The sequence below is a fragment of the Malaclemys terrapin genome, chromosome 2 (genome assembly GCF_027887155.1).
Source record: "Malaclemys terrapin pileata isolate rMalTer1 chromosome 2, rMalTer1.hap1, whole genome shotgun sequence".
NCBI classification, from domain to species: domain Eukaryota; kingdom Metazoa; phylum Chordata; order Testudines; family Emydidae; genus Malaclemys; species Malaclemys terrapin.
In genome coordinates, this window is record NC_071506.1 from 286,005,809 (window position 1) to 286,023,750 (window position 17,942).

Below are 17,942 nucleotides of genomic sequence, written 5' to 3' on the forward strand. Positions count from 1 at the left end.
TCACTGTTTATTTGTCTGCCCTTTTCTGATGTGTCAGATTCTTTTTTATGTGAATGTTTCTCATCTGATCTGGCCCTTACATTATCCTCCTCCATCCTCTGCTCCTGACTATAACCTGGAGATTCTCTATCATTAGACTCTCCCCTAAGAGAAGTCTCTGTCCGATCCACATGCTCCTCTGCAGCGGTCGGCTTTCCCCCATCTCCTAGTTTAAAAACTGCTCTACAACCTTTTTAATGTTTAGTGCCAGCAGTCTGGTTCCACTTTGGTTTAGGTGGAGCCCATCTCTCCTGTATAGGCTCCCTCCATACCAAAAGTTTCCCCAGTTCCTAATGAATGTAAACCCCTCCTCTCTACACCATTGTCTCATCCACGCATTGAGACTCTGAAGCTCTGCCTGCCTACCTGGCCCTGCACGTGGAACTGGGAGCATTTCTGAGAATGCCACCATAGAGGTCCTGGATTTCAGTCTCTTCCCTAGCAGCCGAAATTTAGCCTCCAGGACGTCTCTCCTACCCTTCCCTATGTCATTGATACCTACATGTACCACGACCACCAGCTCCTCCCCAGCACTACACATAAGTCTGTCTAGATGCCTCAAGAGATCCGCAACCTTCGCACCAGGCAGGCAAGTCACCATGTGGTTCTCCCGGTCATCACAAACCCAGCTATCTACGTTTCTAATGATCGAATCTCCCATTACTAATACCTTCCTTTTCCAAGCAACTGGAGTTCCCTCCCCTGGAGAAGTAACCTCAGTGCGGGAGGCAACCCCAGCACCGTCTGGAAGGAGGGTCTCAACTATGGGAAGGTTTCCCTCTGCTCCCGTTGACTGCTCTGCTTCCCTGGGCCTTTCATCCTCCTCAACAGCGCAGGGGCTGTCTGACCGGAGGTGGGACAATTCTACAGTGTCCCGGAAAGCCTCATCCACATACCTCTCTGCCTCCCTTAGCTCCTCCAGTTCCGCCACCCTGGCCTCCAAAGTCCATACGTGGTCTCTGAGGGCCAGGAGCTCCTTGCGCTGAATGCACACATAGGACAACCATATGTTGGTGTTGGGTGTGTAATGGGACAGGGCTGGATCTGGGACAAAGCTGTTGCCTTCAGCATATTGTGGCCAATGGTGTATGGGATTATTCAAACAAAACTAAAGAGTGGCGGGCCGGGTATGGGGATATGACTTTTTTCTCAACCTGGGATCAAACAGAGAAATCAATCTCATGTTCCCCCTACAGTAACCTTAGTGAGAACAATACAGTCTTTCAATGCCATGCAAATAACACCACTCCTCGTAAGGAGAATTACCATGTGCCCTTTGGGGGATATTATTCCTCCTTTGCAGGCACCTACATGGCAAATGGGTGCAGCCAACCCTTTCCGGCCTTGATAGGGCATCATTGGGTTTGTGGGACCAAAGCTTATACTGCGTTACCAGCTAACGGATCAGGTATCTGTTATCCCGCCCGACTCTTCCCACAATTCCGAGTGCTAGGGTCCTTCCCACTAGAACGCCTCTGTAATTTCAGGCGGAAAAGAAGGGACTTATCAGATGCCCAATGGTATGTAAATAACATAAGCCCCTTAACCTGGAAAGAGGCTATTGGCAGTTCCCTTATCCCACTTGGGGGAGTAATACACCATGCAAAAAGGCTCCTAAGGTTACACACAGTAGTTGAAATAATCGCAAATGAAACCGGAGAACGTTTAAGAGCCCTGGCCAAAGAAACAGGGGCGATCCGACGGCCCTCCAAAACCGTCAGGCATTGGATATAGTGCTGGCGGCCAAAGGAGGGACCTGTGCTCTCATTGGAAAAGAATGTTGTGTGTTCATACCTGACGACACCAATGAGGTAATAGGTCGCGCTAGCCACTTAGAACAGATCGCATATCTTCCCCATGAAGAGCCAAGTTCTTTATGAAAGTGGCTAAGTAACCTGTTCAATTTCTCTGGCATACGAGGGTGGTTGTTTCAGGAAGCCTTAACTATCCTGTTTAAAATCCTAATGATTTTTGTATGTTTTCAGTTAATCTCCTGTTGTATCCAAAATTGGGTAAGACATGCCACACAGGTAGCTGCCCCAAACCAGAGTGCTAATATGATAATTCTAAATATTGCTAATAAACAAAGAAACAAAGAACGGTTGATATGTGGAACCCAGTAATTGTTGGTCATTGCGTAGCTTGACCAAAAGGAGGGATTGTGAAAGTAGACTGAATTCTATTGTAGACGTAGAATGAATGAAAGAAATGCTGTATGTTCCTGTAAGCAGGAATGAGGAATGTTAAGATAAAGTTGTCAGGAAGAGGAACATTATGGTATTGAACAATGGGTCCACTTAAGCTGATGGGGAGACATTAATAGGAGACTGGTGAGAGTTAATAAGGACATGAGATATGTGTCTAGCCCCAGGTAAACTTATCAGTTCTGCTCCCTTTGTAATCTTGTTAATTTCGCACCTTTTTATCTGTATAAATAAGGTAGTTTGGGCCTTGTATGACGCTCACATTTTCTGGGTGTATTAGCAGAGCGCTTTTGCTAATAAACAGAGTGGTCTGACAAATTGTGAGTCCTGAGTCTGACTTTGACACAAGCTTTCAGGCTACACAGAGCTCCAGGTCTAGGTCCTTCACTACAGGACAGGGTGCCTCACAGAGGATTCTTAGCAAAGATAGGTGCAGAATTTCCTTTGATGGGTGGGGCTTAGGCCACACACCCCTCCTTGGTCTCTGCTACTGATCATCTTGTGTGGCTCTGCTGCCTACCACACTGGCTTCTATGCTTCTCACTCTTAGGCACCTAAATCTACCCATGCATTGTGTACAAGTGTGACTCAGGGCTGTGAATTCCACTGGGTGGCAAAGCACCCACAGGGTACAGGATTCTACGCTGAGCACTGACATGCCTGTGTCCCTTTTTTGGACTTAGTCCACAATCTCTAGATTGGGGTCGGCAACCTTTCAGAAGTGGTGTGCCAAGTCTTCATTTATTCACTGTAATTTAAGGTTTCATGTGCCAGTCATACATTTGAACATTTTTAGACGGTCTCTCTCTATGTCTATAATATAGAACTAAACTATTGTTGTATGTAAAGTAAATAAGGTTTTTAAAATGTTTAAGAAGCTTCATTTAAAATTCAATTAAGATGCAGATCTTATCAGTTTAGTGTGATCCTTGCCCTCGCTTTTCCTTGCTGAGTTTTCCAATGTCTGACCCGGATTTGGATACTTTAAGCTGCACACAGGCTTCTGAGTGATCAGTTTTTAATCGGCTCCGAGAGGGACAGAGGACAGATTTCATGTGTGAAAATACCTGTTCACACAGGTATGTGGATCCAAATGCTGAAAGGGGGCAGCAGGTGTGTCGGAGGTTGGGTGGCTGGGAGCAGTCAGTCTGCTGGGGGGTCGCTGACAGGGCCGGCTCCAGGGTTTTTGCCACCCTAAGCAGCCATAAAAAAAAAAAAAAGCCACGATCGCGATCTGCGGTGGCAATTCGGCGGGAGGTCCTTTGCTCCGAGCGGGAGTGAGGGACCCTCCTCCGAATTGCCGCCGAATAGCTGGACGTGCCACCCCTCTCTGGAATGGCCGCCCCAAGCACCTGCTTGCCAAGCTGGTGCCTGGAGCCAACCCTGGTCACTGAAGGGGGATGGTGGGGACCGGGGGGCTCTGGGGTTCCCTTAACCCCAAGATGGACTTTACTGAATATTCCTGCTCTCTGTGCTAGCAAGTTCTGTTCTACGCTGTGTTCCTGCCAACTAATAACCCTTCCGCATCACATGCTGGCTGAGTCCCTGCAGACTGCGGAGTGGGGGGCAGGACCCCTCTGGCGTCCCCAGGAGCCCCGCCCGGGCGGACTTGCTGCGGGACGTGCACAGGGGGCTGAATGCTCCGAGGCGAGACCCAGGAAGGCCGTAGCCAAGAAAGCTCAGAGGGGAGGCGACACCAGAGTCCCGGCCGGTTCATTCAGAGCATCGAGCCTGTGACTGCAGGAAACCTCAACCCCACCCCCAGAACATGGCTCCCTCTGCCCCACTCCCCCCCCAGCCCAGAGCATCGCTCCCCCTCCCCCGCCCTGCCCCCCTCACCCCCACCCCCAAAGCACGGCTCCCCCTTCCCCACCCTGCCCCATTCACCATCCCACAATTTTTAATATTTTGGTGCAGAATTCCCCCAGGTGTATAATTTAGCATTCTTTAAAAATATCAGTAAGATATAAGATTTAGTGTTTATTTTAACATGGCTATGCCAGATATAAATGTAAAAGGTAAAGCAAACCCTGCTCTCTCCCCTCTAAGGCATGGTGAGGGTGAGTGGGAGGGAGAGGAGGAATAGAAAAGAGAAAACATTAAACCCTTAGGTAAAATTAAGGCATTAAGTATTTCTATTGCTCTGCTGTGTGCATGTCTGCCTTGGTCAAACTGCCAGCCATAAAAAGCTTATTCAGGGTCAAAGCTTTGGTTTTTGGCAAACGTACTTTTGATTGAAGGAGTTGGTTGTTGTGTATCATTATCCCAAAGGTTGGTATCAAGTCAATTGCGATTGCAGACACACCTGCCATGGCCTTGGCAAATTAAACCAGCAACGTGTGACCTTTGTTTTACACAGCAATCATTCTTCTAAGGAAGAAATTAAGCCTCAATAAAGCCTCTGCTACCCGCAATATGTCATGATTACTATCATTATAGGTCTTAACTGTCATTTCAGTAGATGTGGCTAAATTTATTCCTTATCAAATGTTTATAATTTTCTTTTATTTTATCTATGCAAATAAAGCATGTGTTAATAGGATTTTTGTTAAACATTTGCTTTTTTTTTTAATAGCATATGAATATTTAAGAAAAACACCTTTGGGGTTTCTAACTAAACTATGTAACTTTTTTTAAAGGCAAATTAAGGGGTAATCCAGCTAAAGGGAAGGTTGTTAACTCTAGTAGTTTCTGTAGTAAGATGAGGCCCTGAAACATAAGCTCTTGTGTCAGAGGCCCAGTCTGAGGCCTGAAGCCTGAACCAAAGTACTTCCAGGCATTGCTAAGCAAAAGCTGGGCTGTGAGCCAGAGGCAGGCCCCGCTCACAGAAGTTGGCGAGAAGAAAGTTGTTAGAAGCAGGTGCTTAACATATAAGTGCTAATAAGAGGAACTTGTGCCAAGATGGCACCTGAACAGTCCGATACAAGGACACTCCATAGACATAACAAGGAACAGGCAGGTGTATCTTGAAGACAGGGTCGAAAGTACAGCATGATGGATAGGTCTGTTTGTCTGAAACAACATGATCAAAGGGGGAGACAGCACCCTAATGAGCCAAGAGGCTGTACCTCAGTACGTCAGTAGGGATGAGTAATCTGTCCTGTAACTGTATAAAAGTAGGTCCCGGAGTGCACATCTTTGTCTGGCCGAGGAGGCAGTGGAAAGTCCCGCCACTGACTGAGCCGGGCCATTGCCAGGGGGCACAAATTCGTAGTATATCTTGTAGAGTCTACGGGAAACTATTACTGTGCTTCGTTTGACAATAAACCTGGCTCAGTTCCTTCGTACCCTACTAGAGTCTGTGGTCATTGGGGGTTCTCTCGGGGTTTGCTGTGTCAGCTATCTGCGCAGAGCCGGGGCAGCACACAGAGGGAACATACGCACGCAGCCAACTGGTATCATCATTGAACAAGAAGCAGAGCACCACACTGGTAGCTACTGACAACAGTTTCCTAGGCAGCATCCAGTTTAAATGAACAAATTTCCAGTGCCTGTTTGCCTTATTGGTCAATGTGGTGTCAACTAAGTCAAGGGTGTACCGATGCTGGCTTTGGTGGGATCCAACTGAGAGTGCCAATTCAGGACAAATTGCTTAGAGCAGAGCAGTTCCAGCCCAAGGCTAGGGTCCTTTGCACACCCAGGAAACCAAACCAGCCCGACAGAGAGGACTTTGGTCTCACCCCACTGGCTAACCACAAGTCACACAAGCAATTCCCTTAGACCAGGGGTCTCAAACTCAAATGACCATGAGGGCCACATGAGGACTAGTACATTGGCCCGAGGGCTGCATTATTGACACCTCCCCCCCACTGCCCTCAGCCCCGCCCCCACTCCACCCCTTTCGTGAGGCCCCGCCCCTGCCCCGCCTCTTCCCACCCCTCCCCAAAATCCCCACCCCAGCTCCACCCCCTCCCTGGCCCCAGGGGGTGCAGGAGGGGTGTGGGTTTGGCAGGGGCTCAGGGCAGGGAGTTGGGCTGCAAGAGGGGTGCATGGTGTGGCAGGGAACTCAGGGCAGGGGGTCAGGGTGTGGGGTGCAGCAGGGGGCCCAGGGCAGGGGGTTGGGGTGAAGGAGGAGTGCTGGGTGCAGCGGAGGGTTCAGGGCAGGGGTTCAGGGTGCAGGGGGTTGGGGCTCAGGGCACGGGGTTGGGGTGCAGGAGGGGTGCAGGGTGCAGCAGGGGGTTCAGGGCAAGGGGTCAGGGTGCAGGGGGTTGGGGTGCAGGAGGGGTGCAGGGTATGGCAGGGGGTAGGGGTGCAGAGTGGGCAGGAGGCTCAGGGCAGGGGGTTGGGGTGAAGGAGGAGTGCGGGGTGCAGCGGAGGGTTCAGGGCAGGGGTTCAGGGTGCAGGGGGTTGGGGCTCAGGGCAGGGGGTTGGGGTGCAGGAGGGGTGCAGGGTGCAGCAGGGGGTTCAGGGCAAGGGGTCAGGGTGCAGGGGGTTGGGGTGCAGGAGGGGTGCGGGGTGCGGCCTCTGGCCTGGCGCACACCAGGGGCAGGGCAGACTCCCTGCTTGCCCTGCCCTGCCCTGTTCTGCCCTGTCCCCGCACCGCTCCGGGAAGCGGACGGAACCTGGGGGAAGAGGGACACAGGGTGTGTGTCGCTGTTGCTTCAGGCACCACCCCCAGCAACTCCCATTGGCCGGGAACGGGGAACCACAGGAGACAGTACTGTGTACTGGAGAGTACCCCTCTACTTGCACTCCTGCCGGTTTGTAAGGCAATATCCGGCTCTCGTGTCCCCGGCTCATGCTTCTTCGATCTTCAGACAGGACGAGCTCAGGATGTGCTGTGGCTGGATCCAGAGTCACATTCGCTGGGGAGAGACAGAATCAGAGCGTTATTGGCAGACATGGGTCAATGACAGAGCGAAAGGATTGACTAGGCCAGACCTGAGACTCAGAATCTTCCCCCCTGCACTCACGTCCTTAGGAACAATACTGTGTAACGTATACATGTGCCAGTGGGTGCTGCTCTTTATATAGCTAACTATATAGATAGCGAGACTACATGGCGAAAGTACTTCACTAACCCAGCGTTCAGATACCTGGTGATACCTTGCGCCCTTCAAGAAAGTCAGTTCAGCAAAACTGAATCTTGTGAATGGCGGGAGATAGCGAGTTCGGGTGTGTTAGGATAGAGATATTCAGGCCTGCCTGCAAAGGCCTAGACTTTAACAACTTAGGTGTATTCTTATCACTTAGCTTGTTATAGGGGTATAAAACAGAGAATCAAAATCACAGTCTGCCTGGGTAAGGGCCTTCTCTCACTAGGAGAGTCTGAGGCTTTGTCCTTAGGCTCAGGCCTTTGGCGAAGCAGCTGGGGCAGCCATAAATTGGGAAGTGAATGGTCCCATCCTCACATCCCAAACCCGTCACACGGAAATAAGGGGCTATTGGGCTGTTAGGAAGACGATCCTGTCCTGATAGTGCCTGTCATAGATATAGAGATACGGGTAGCATAAAATCCCTCCTTGGTAGCTGTACTGAATCCCTTTTCCTGTAAGGGGTTAATAAGCTCAGCTAACCTGGTTGGCACCTGACCAAAAGGACCAATAGGGAAAGAAGATACTTTCAAATCTGGGGGCGGGGGGTAGGTTTTGTTTGGGCTCTCTTTGTTGGTTCCCTCTCCAGACGGAGAGAGAGACCAGGCAGGTACAACATCTCCTGAAAACATACCTGAAATGATCCATTTAAGATTACAAAAATTGTAAGTAAGGCAAGGAAATGTGTCAGGTTATCTTTTGTTTTAGCTTGTGAATTTTCCTATGCTACAAAGGTAGTTTTATTTCTAAAACTATCTCTGCGGCGTCAGAGCTGGGAAGGGGGACGCGGGGTAAACGCTCTGCAGCGTCAGAGCTGGAAAGGGAACACTGGGGAACAGACTCTATCGGAGTACAGAGATAAGCTTGACTAGTGTGAAGGGCTTCGGAATATGCTTGCTTGGAAACTAACCCCAATAAACATCTCATTGTCTGCACTTCGGACTTCTGGTCTTCTACTGCTTTCTGTCTATGTGACAAGGACCAGGGGAGAGGGTGAAAGGAAAGCTCTCTAACAATTTCCAATACTTAGATTCACCAAGTCAGCAACAAAACAGCTTCTACAATATCTTGCTGGTTACCCAGAAGCCAAAAACACAGTTCCCTTAAAACAATCCAGCCTTGGACTCCCACCCAGACACCCAAGTCAACTATGATGAGGATTACTGAAAATCTTGTTCGTCATATTTAAAGTTCTACCAGTCCCAAGGGATCGGACACATTACCCACCAGGTCAATGAATATTTCGGATCTTTCCCAACTACCCACTTACAGCCAATCCTTATTAACTAAACTAAGATTTATTTAAAAAGATAAGAGACTATAGGTTAAAAGAACAGGAGTACTTGTGGCACCTTAGAAACTAACAAATTTATTAGAGCATAAGCTTTCGTGGACTACAGCCCACTTCTTCGGAGCTTATGCTCTAATAAATTTGTTAGTTTCTAAGGTGCCACAAGTACTCCTGTTCTTTTTGCGGATACAGACTAACACGGCTGCTACTCTGAAACTTGTCATTATAGGTTAAAAGATTGTTATAGACAGAGATGTGACTAGAGTTCTTAGGTCAGTTTAATAGCAGAGATGGTGAGCTTTATAGTTACAAAAAGTTCTTTCCAGAATCAGTTCTTCAGGTTATAGTCCAGGTGGGCAGTCCCCATGTAGAGTTCAAATTCTCCCATGAGCATTAGCAGGGTGATCCAGACTGGAGCTGGAGACCTCAGTCTTGCAACTCAAGCTTCCCCTGACCAAGCTTAAGCAGATCTGAGATAACAGGATCAGGGCCCTAGAGTTCCTTTATAGATCTCTAGCAGGTTATCCATGGCCTTTTGACAGCAGACATTCCTTGAGTGAAGCATTGTGGCTTTGAAGTAAAACCTCCTATTTCCCATGTAAACACAGGTGATTAGTTGCATTTATCAGCATAAGGTCATTATCCATTAAGCAGTTCATAGACAGTTTACTACAAACTTCAAAGAGAAATATAGACAATAATATTATTACAGCCAAGTTTCATTTAAATATTAGTATTCCCTTTTGATCTTTGAATCAATAGAATATAGTAACAGACAGGAACTGCCTGGTAACAGTGTTAACCTCTAAGAAAATATAGGTAAACACACAAATACAATTAGTATTTTCTTCCAATTTTAAAACAATACAGGCAGGGACATCCCTAGGAGGATGCGGGGTCCAGGACACCCCCCCACACCTCTGCCCGCCCCTGCTCTGCCCCTGCCTCTTTCCTGCTTTCGCCCCCTCCCCCGAGCGACGATGGGAGATGGTGGAGCAGGGCGGAATGGAACGGGGCCGCTGCTGACACTTCCTGCCAGTGAGTGCGGCAAATCAGGGTGGCCACCGCGGGGCCCCCCATAGCGTGACCAGACAGCAAATGTGAAAAATCTGGAGGGGGGTGGGGGGTAATAGGAACCTATATAAGAAAAAGACCCAAAATCGGGACTGTCCCTATAAAATCGGGACATCTGGTCACCAATAGCCCCCCAAAGCACGGGGCTCGGGCCCTTCCTACCATAGGAATCCAGGTTTACGTTTCAAAGCTCTAGTCCAGGGGTAGGCAACCTATGGCACATGTGCTGAAGGCGGCACGCGAGCTGATTTTCAGTGGCACTCACACTGCCCGGGTCCTGGCCACCGGTCCGGGGGGCTCTGCATTTTAATTTCATTTTAAATGAAGCTTCTTAAACATTTTAAAAACCTTATTTACTTTACATACAACAAAAGTTTAGTTATATATTATAGACTTATAGAAAGAGACCTTCTGAAAACGTTAAAATGTATGACTGACACACGAAACCTTAAATCAGAGTGAATAACTGAAGAGTCAGCACATCACTTCTGAAAGGTTGCCGACCCCTGCGCTAGTCTATCTAACATGGCTTTGTTAGCTATTTATAAGGAATGACCTTAATTACAATTCACAAACTTTTCTAATATGTCTTCAAAGGCTGAATTTGGGTTCTGGCCCAGAGTCACACCTGGGATGTGGGAGACCCAGGTTCAATCCCCATCCGCCTGATGGGGCAGAGCATTTGAACAGGGGCCTCCCGTCTCCCAGGAGGGCTCGCTAAGCACTGAGTTATGGGATATGCTGGTGTGGGCCCCCCTCGGTCTCTCCTGTGGAGGAGAGGAGCCCAGACAAGCAGACGTGGTTTCACAGGGGGCTTCTTTCGGAGGCAGCTGCCACCCAAACAGCTCATCAGAAGAAAGTATGGGGCCTCCCACCTTCCCGAACCAGTCACCCAGCTCCAAGCCAGGACCCCGGAGAGTGGGGCTCCAGCCTGCCTAGGTCTGAACCAAGAGGAGAGGGGAGAAACTGCCTCAAGACTCTACCACCTCCTGCCGGTCTCATCCCTTGGGCTGCCCTTACCCCAGAAGCCAGAGAAAGGCCAGGGTCTGAGCAGTCTGGGAGGAAGGGAAAGCAGAGACCACAGCAGTAGGGACTGCTTGCAGTGCATGCAGCTAGCTAAGCCAGGACTCCAGGGTGCGGACACACGTGGTCTGAGGAGTCGATTGAGGTGTGCTCCCAAGCAAGGGGGGGATGAACAGGTATCACACCATTACACACCCCAGCAGAGGTCAGGCCTGCTTTGGTAGCTGAATATTAACTGTAAACCGACCTTTCTTCACTGAATCCTACGGTGAGAGCCAGTGAGCACACTGACCGGCCACGATCTGTGGGTAGACTCTGGGCTGGCACTTGTTTGATTTTGTCATCTGTTTGTGGGATTCCAGTTACACTTAGATATTAAACAGAAGGGAGATGTTCATGTGTGGGAGGGAGTGTCTGCTGACTGTTGTGAGGTTAATCACTTGCACACTCAGACTTCCTTGGCTTGAACACCATTGGTCAGGAAAAAAAACAGGATGAAAAAGTCATTTCTTTTTGCAACCAATTGGTCCATGACTTCTTTAAAGCATAAGAATTTCTAATGCCCTAGACCAGTGGTTTTCAAACTTTTTTTCAGTGACCCAGTTGAAGAAAATTGTTGACGCCCGTGACACAATGGAGCTGGGGATGAGGGATTGGGGTGTGGGAGAGGGCTCTGGGCTGGGGCAGGGGGTTGGGGTGCAGAAGGGGGTCAGAGCTCTGGACTGGGGGTGCAGGCTCTGGGCTGGGGCTGGGGATGAAGGGTTTGGAGTACAGGAGGGGGCTCTGGGTTTGGGGTGGGTTCATGGCTGGGGCAGAGGGTTGGGGTGCGGAAGAAGGTCAGGGCTCTGGGCTGGGGGTTCAGGCTCTGGGGTGGGGCTCGGGATGAGGGGTTTGGGGTGCAGGAAGGGGCTTCGGGTTAGGGGGTCTCAGGGCTGGAGCAGGGGATTGAGGCACGGGGTTGGGCACGGGCTTACCTTGGGCGGCTCCCAGTCAGCGGTGCAGTGGGGGTGCAGAGGCAGGCTTCCTGCCGGTCCTGGCACCGTGGACCATGCTGTGCCCCAGAAGCGGCCAGCAGCAGGTCTGGCTCCTAGGCGGAGGCACGCAAGCGGCTCCGCGTGGCTCTCGCCTGCAGGCACCGCCCTTCCCTCCACCCCCAGCTCCCATTGGCCAGGAACCAGCCAATGGGAATGTGGAGCCGTGCTTGGGGCGAGGGCAGCGCACGGAGCCCGTGGTCCCCTCGCCTAGGAGCCGGACCTGCTGCTGGCCACTTCCGGGGTGCAGCGCGGTGTCAGAACAGGTAGGGACTAGCCTGCCTTAGCCTGGCAGCACCGCCGATGGGATTTTTAACGACCCGGTCGGCGGTGCTGACCAGAGATGCCGTGACCCAGTGCCTTCCATTCCGCAACCCAGTCCTGGGTCGCGACCCGCAGTTTGAGAACCTCTGCCCTAGACATCCTAGAGCTCCGCAGTCATTCAGGGCCTGAGTCAAAGCCCAGCTGCGTCAGTTGAAGGTTTTCTGCTGAGCTCTACGGCTTTGGTCCAGGCCTTGCTCACCCCACCACTCCGTGCAGAAACTGCCCATGAAACACCCAGTGTAGCTCCAGGAGCCCAGCAAGCTAAGGCCTCAGGTGGGCCACAGAGTCCCTGAAGAGGGTGGATCAATCAGGCTTCAGCCCCCTTGGGGGTCAGGGGCTCCTGAAGAGCACTTGGGGTAATTCACAGCCTGTATGCTGAGCCCAAGGAGTTTAGATGATCTATTTTTAGATGGTGCCTGGTGCTGAGAGATGTTAGCACAGCACAACCCCCTGGTATATGCACATTCTTATGAGCTGGGATTTGTATCTGTACCGAGGCTACTGCGTAGTCCGCTGCTGCACGCCGGACGTTTCTCTCACTGGAGTCTGTTGAATTTCTCAGGCAGAGTACTGCTCCCCTGGGCCTCTGAGCCTCTTTTCCCTGGGAAGTTTCTATCCAGATATTTGTCATTCCCTCACATTTCAGCGATGCCGGGTCTGTCCAGCTCTTCTTCCTTTGCTAGCTCCCCTGTGTTCGATGTCAAGCTCTCACCTGGCCATAAACAGACACCGTTAGAGCCATTCTCCCTTCTGGCTAAACTACGCTTGGAACCAGAAGAAATGATTTGGGGGGGGGGGGGTGGATTGCAATGTTGCCTTTAAGCTGCATTTGTGTTTTCCTTCTTCTCAGCCCTGCCAGTGGCCTGCCAAGTCCCAGAGATACGTCACAACAGCCTCAGACTAGCCAGAGCACACCCCACTCCAGCTGTGCCCCCGTGTCTCTGACACATCCCCTCTGTCAGGGCTGCAAGGGGGGCAGCGCAGAGCCTTCTCTGCGCCATTGGGGTAACTCCCCTCTGCAGGAGCTCTCACTGGGCACGCTCTGAGCACGTCACAGCTTAGGAAGACGTATAATAGCAGGAGGGAACTGGGTCTATTTAATGCCAATTGGCATTTCCAGGCCTAGAGCTAGGAGAGCCGCCTGCTGACAGGTGCTGCTGCTGGCGAGGTAGGCTGTGTGGGAGGAGCCCTGTGCGAGGGACACTGAACCTGTTTGCAATTAGCTCTACTGATGGTTTTAAACCTTTCAAAATAGCCCTGGGCCAAATCCTGATGCAAATTCAAAGCTCTGATCTCACTTATCTCAGAATTACCCGGGATTTACACTGGAGTGATTAAGAGCACAATCTGTGTTTCCTTGTGCACCCCTCAGTCTGCTGCTTGTATCCACCCATTGTCTCTTCTTGTTATTTGTCAGCTCTCTGAGGCAAGGACCATTGATCTCCTTGTTGTCTGTGTGTGTACAGCGCCCAGCACATTGGTACCCGATACACGACTGGGCTCCTTGGTGCTGCTGTAACACAAATCACCATATGAAAATCCAGGACTGTCCTTGTAAAACGGGGATGAGAGACACTTTACCTGTGGGTCATTTTCATTAGATGATGATCAGTTTGAATATATTTTTTCAACTTGAAATGCCCCAACTGAGCACTGGATTGTCCTCGTAGCACACGCTGCAGGTTCATGTGGGGGTGCAAGGTGGGATTTTCAGAGTGTTGAGTACCAGATAATTTCTTGTAGCGAGGCAGTGGGCTACCTCACAGCCCCGCTGAGGGCCGAACCTCCCCTACTACCAACGTGGGTGGAGCCACCGGGTCCGGCGCCCGCCCCTCCAAGGTCACGGCCCCGACCCGGAAGTATAAAAGCTCGCCTGCAGAGCTCAGTGGAGCCCAGGCCGGTGGAGAGAGCAGACGTCCCTGGCCGAGCTCCTGCTTGGGAAACAGCCGCAGGCCGCGAGTGGCCTGCTGACTCACCGGGGTGGTCGAGCCTACCTCTCGCCTGGTACCCCGAGGAGGACTGGCCAAGCCTGCCCCGGGCCAGGTCCCCCGAAGAGGAGCCGAGCCTGCCCTCCGCTACCTACCCCGAAGAGGAGCCGATGCTGGTGGAGAGCACCGATGACACTAAGACAGCCCAGGTACCCTACGAGGGGGAGTGTGGAAGTAGCCCGGGGGCAGCTGACCCCAGTCTGGCTGCTGCACGGCCAGAGCCAATGTCAGTGTGTTGCGGCCAGGATCCCCACTGACAGCAGCGAGTTCCCGTCGCTGTTAGGGCCCTGGGCTGGGACGCAGTGGAATGGTAGGGCCTGCGTCCCCCCTGCCACCCACTCCTTGGGTGGCAGACTCCCTGCCCTGACCGAGGGCCTGGGCTGCTACAAACCCCGACCCCGCCCCTGCTTAAGGGCCTGGGCCTCTGACTGACTATTTGCTTTCTGCCCCGCCCTGACCTAGGGCCTGGGCTGCTACCAACTCCGACCCAGTCCCTGCTTAAGGGCCTGGGTATTGGCCTGACTGTGTGATTACTGCCCCAGCCTGATTGGGGCTCGGGGCTCTTTTCGGACTGTAGGGAGGCAGTGGGCTACCCCACAGCCCCGCTGAGGGCCGAACCGCGGCCCAAAACTACTACATTGCTATTCATACAATTATGAAAAATTCTTCAATTTGAGAAGCAACAAGCAACCTACAGAATTATTACTAATTGCTTCTCATACAACTGATTCAGGGAAAACTAAAATCCAAAGATGGAATTATTGATCATTGTTGTTTCAGGTAAAGGTCGCTTCATTAGCTATATCTAAAGCACTGGTATCGATAAAACTGAGTACAAAATCCAACAAGCACAAAATAACGTATTAAATTAGTTATTTACACCCACAAATGTGTTTATTATTCAACTTGAGATAGGCTAAGGGTCAAATATCATTAACATCATTCAGTAGCCATGCTCAAAGAAATCCCATAGAAGCAAATGCAAATTCAGTTAAGGTAAACTAAGTCACAGGACACTGGTATAATTAAACTTGGTATCCGAATATCCTAAAACTGAGCAAAGGACTCAATGAGGTAAAACAGGTAAGATAACTGTGGTACTACACATAAAGAAAGAGCATTAACTGAACAAGTCTTTAGTCTGGCAAAACTAGCAATTGCTTTTCATAATGTTCTAAGTTAATGGTATTTCTAGACCCAGACGTAGGATTCAAAGCGGGAAGCTGCCCAGATGTTCTAAGCTCACAGAGCCTGACTGGAGTGTAGCCACGGCCCAGTCCCAGGGTCCCCGGGCTCGCTGTCCGGGCACAGAGCTGCTGTGTAGTGTTGTTAGTGCTGCGGTGCGTTGCTGGGGCTGCAGGGTTGTTAATGATGCTGGTGCTGCCGTTCTTGGAGCTCTGGGGTCAGCTGCACTAGCAGACGGTGCAGCGTGTTGCTCCAGCAAACCTCGACGTTACTCAGAAAGAGAAACCACCGGCTCGGGGCAGTGGTGAAGGTGCTCGGCCATGTTCATTTTCAGCAAAGCACGATACGAGTGCCCTGTCCAGCGGGTCACAGGGAATTAACACGCATGTGCCCATGACAAGGTAAAAGTTCACTCAGCACACCAGGACGCTGGCCCCTCGGCCACTACAAAGATGCCCCTCTGTCACGTTATGGGTTTGAACTGGGACCATATAGAACATGGTTGCAACCAAGGTCCTGTAGTGGCACCAAATCTTGTATAAAGGGGGTCAAAAGAGGTGTCTTAGACAAGGTTCTGGTTTGCTGGTTATGATTATGCTGTCTATATGTGTGTATCAGTTTTGTAGTTGAAGTTATGAATATTGGCTCTACACTGTCTGTATTTCAAACTTATGCTATGCTTTTGGGAGACATCCCAGACAAGTTGGTGTCAGCTCTGCCTAGCCTGCTTGATGGCCATTAAGGACCATCAGCTACACAACTGACCCCACTGAGAGAAGGCAAATACGCCTTGTAACTCAGCAAAGTATGCAGGGACTGGCCGATGTGACTCCAGACTCCATTTTGCTGTGATTTTCCACAGTAAGGACAAAGAGGTGTTCTTACACCTGGAAAAGACTATAAAAGACTGATGCCTCATCTCCATCATGTCTTCAATCCTGCTCCTTACCTCTGGAGGGACTTTGCTACAAATGGAAGCTCTGAACAAAGGACTGAAGGACCCATCCCAGCTGGGGATGTTCCAGAGACTTGATGTGAACCTCCAGTTTATTCCATCACTGCTACAAGCCTGAACCAAGAACTTTGCCATTACTGTATGTAACTGATTCCATGTAACCAATTCTAGCTCTCATCTATATCCTTTTCCTTTTATGAATAAACCTTTCGATTTTAGATTCTAAAGGATTGGCAACAGCGTGATTTGTGGGTAAGATCTGATTTGTATATTGACCTGGGGCTGGGGCTTGGTCCTTTGGGATCGGGAGAACCCTTTTTCTTTTACTGGGGTATTGGATTTCATAACCATTCATCCCCATAACGAGTGGCAAGGGGGTGATACTGGAAAACTGGAGTGTCTAAGGGAATTGCTTGTGTGACTTGTGGTTAGCCAGTGGGGTGAGACTGAAGTCCTCTTAGTCTGGTTGGTTTGATTTGCCTTAGAGGTGGAAAAACCCCAGCCTTGGGCTGTAACTGCCCTGTTTTAAGCAATTTGTCCTGAATTGACACTCTCAGTTGGGTTCCGCCAGAACCAGCATCGTTACACCCTCCTACGACTTCTCCTTTTACACAGTGATACAAAGAAATTACGTCACACTCCAGATGTTCCAACCCTTATCCTTGTACCTGCTAGTTCAAACAAAACATCCTCATCCATTATCCTGACATCCCATCCTCATCTTAGGAGGAGTTGGTGTGTTCTTGTACCGTCTCTTAGGAGTGTGTTTCTGTAGTTACCGGAGAGATCTGGGTGTTTTTGTTCCATCCTCGCTGGTCAGGAGTGTGCTGACTTGGTTAGCTGCCACTTGGTGTGTTACTGTTCTGCCAAGGCCAGGCCTGCTCTGGTTCCCAGCCCTCAGTTCACACTGTTCGTTATGTCTCGGGCTCCAGCAAGGCCGACATCTAGTACCCGCTCCTGAGAGCTGGAACCCGCTGTCCAACTGCCTAGCTCCTCTGGGCACTGCGCTGACCCTTCGGACTCCCTTGTGCTTAAACATCCGCCCCCAGAACTCCACCCAAAGAGCGCGACGTTTCTGATTTACAGTTTAACTCTCTCAGGGGCACACAGCAGCTGAGAAGCAATTAACGTGTTTGCTTTTTTACTTAATCATATAAAGCACAAGAGGGTACCGATCATACAAACCTACAGACACTCCGTGCCTGTCTCTGCCTCAGTTTCCTCACCACTCCAGGGCTTTTGATGGGCTGGGGTCAGAGACCTGTTGTCTAATATTTGGATGGAATAAATGGGCCAAAGAGTCAAAGATGTTACTGTAACCCTGTCACTGCCTGTGACCCCGGAACCTCTTAATGCCGACTGGCGAGGGGCACAGAGGGGTTACAGGGATCCCCTGAGTCCGGTCTGTACAGTCTAGTTCTCCAGAAGAGTGTCATGTGAGGTCACACTGGTCGTCAGTATCATGGTGAAATGCACGTACCGATGCTGTGTAAGGAGTTATGTATATATGCTGACAATTGTGTTCGTAAGGTCTCTGTCTATGGACTGGTCACCAAGTGAAGGGCAGGTTTTCTGTCAGATAAGAAATGTTTCTCTGTCTGTCTGTTCACATGTAAATGAAGTATTGTATGGCTCCTAATGGGCCTCCTCTCACCAGTCTGAACCGAATGCTAATGGAGGGTTGTGAAACTTCACAGAGAACTAAGAGGAAGAAGTAAACAGCTTGAGTGGGGAGAGGAACACATGTTATCTTGAGGTGCACAGCTAAGGTTTGTTTTTGTATATTTGGGAGGAC

At 50.4% G+C, this 17,942-nt stretch overlaps 1 protein-coding gene across 1 annotated transcript in view; it reads right to left on the reverse strand.

The window, feature by feature from the left end:
- Positions 1–12,654: 12,654 nt before the first annotated feature.
- The window catches only part of GIMAP1 (GTPase, IMAP family member 1), a 38,878-nt gene continuing 33,590 nt past the window's right edge, over positions 12,655–17,942 (reverse strand). The window contains exon 3 of the mRNA XM_054017673.1: positions 12,655–12,731. Within this exon, the coding sequence (XP_053873648.1) occupies positions 12,655–12,731 (77 nt within the window). The remainder of the gene's footprint in view (positions 12,732–17,942) is intronic.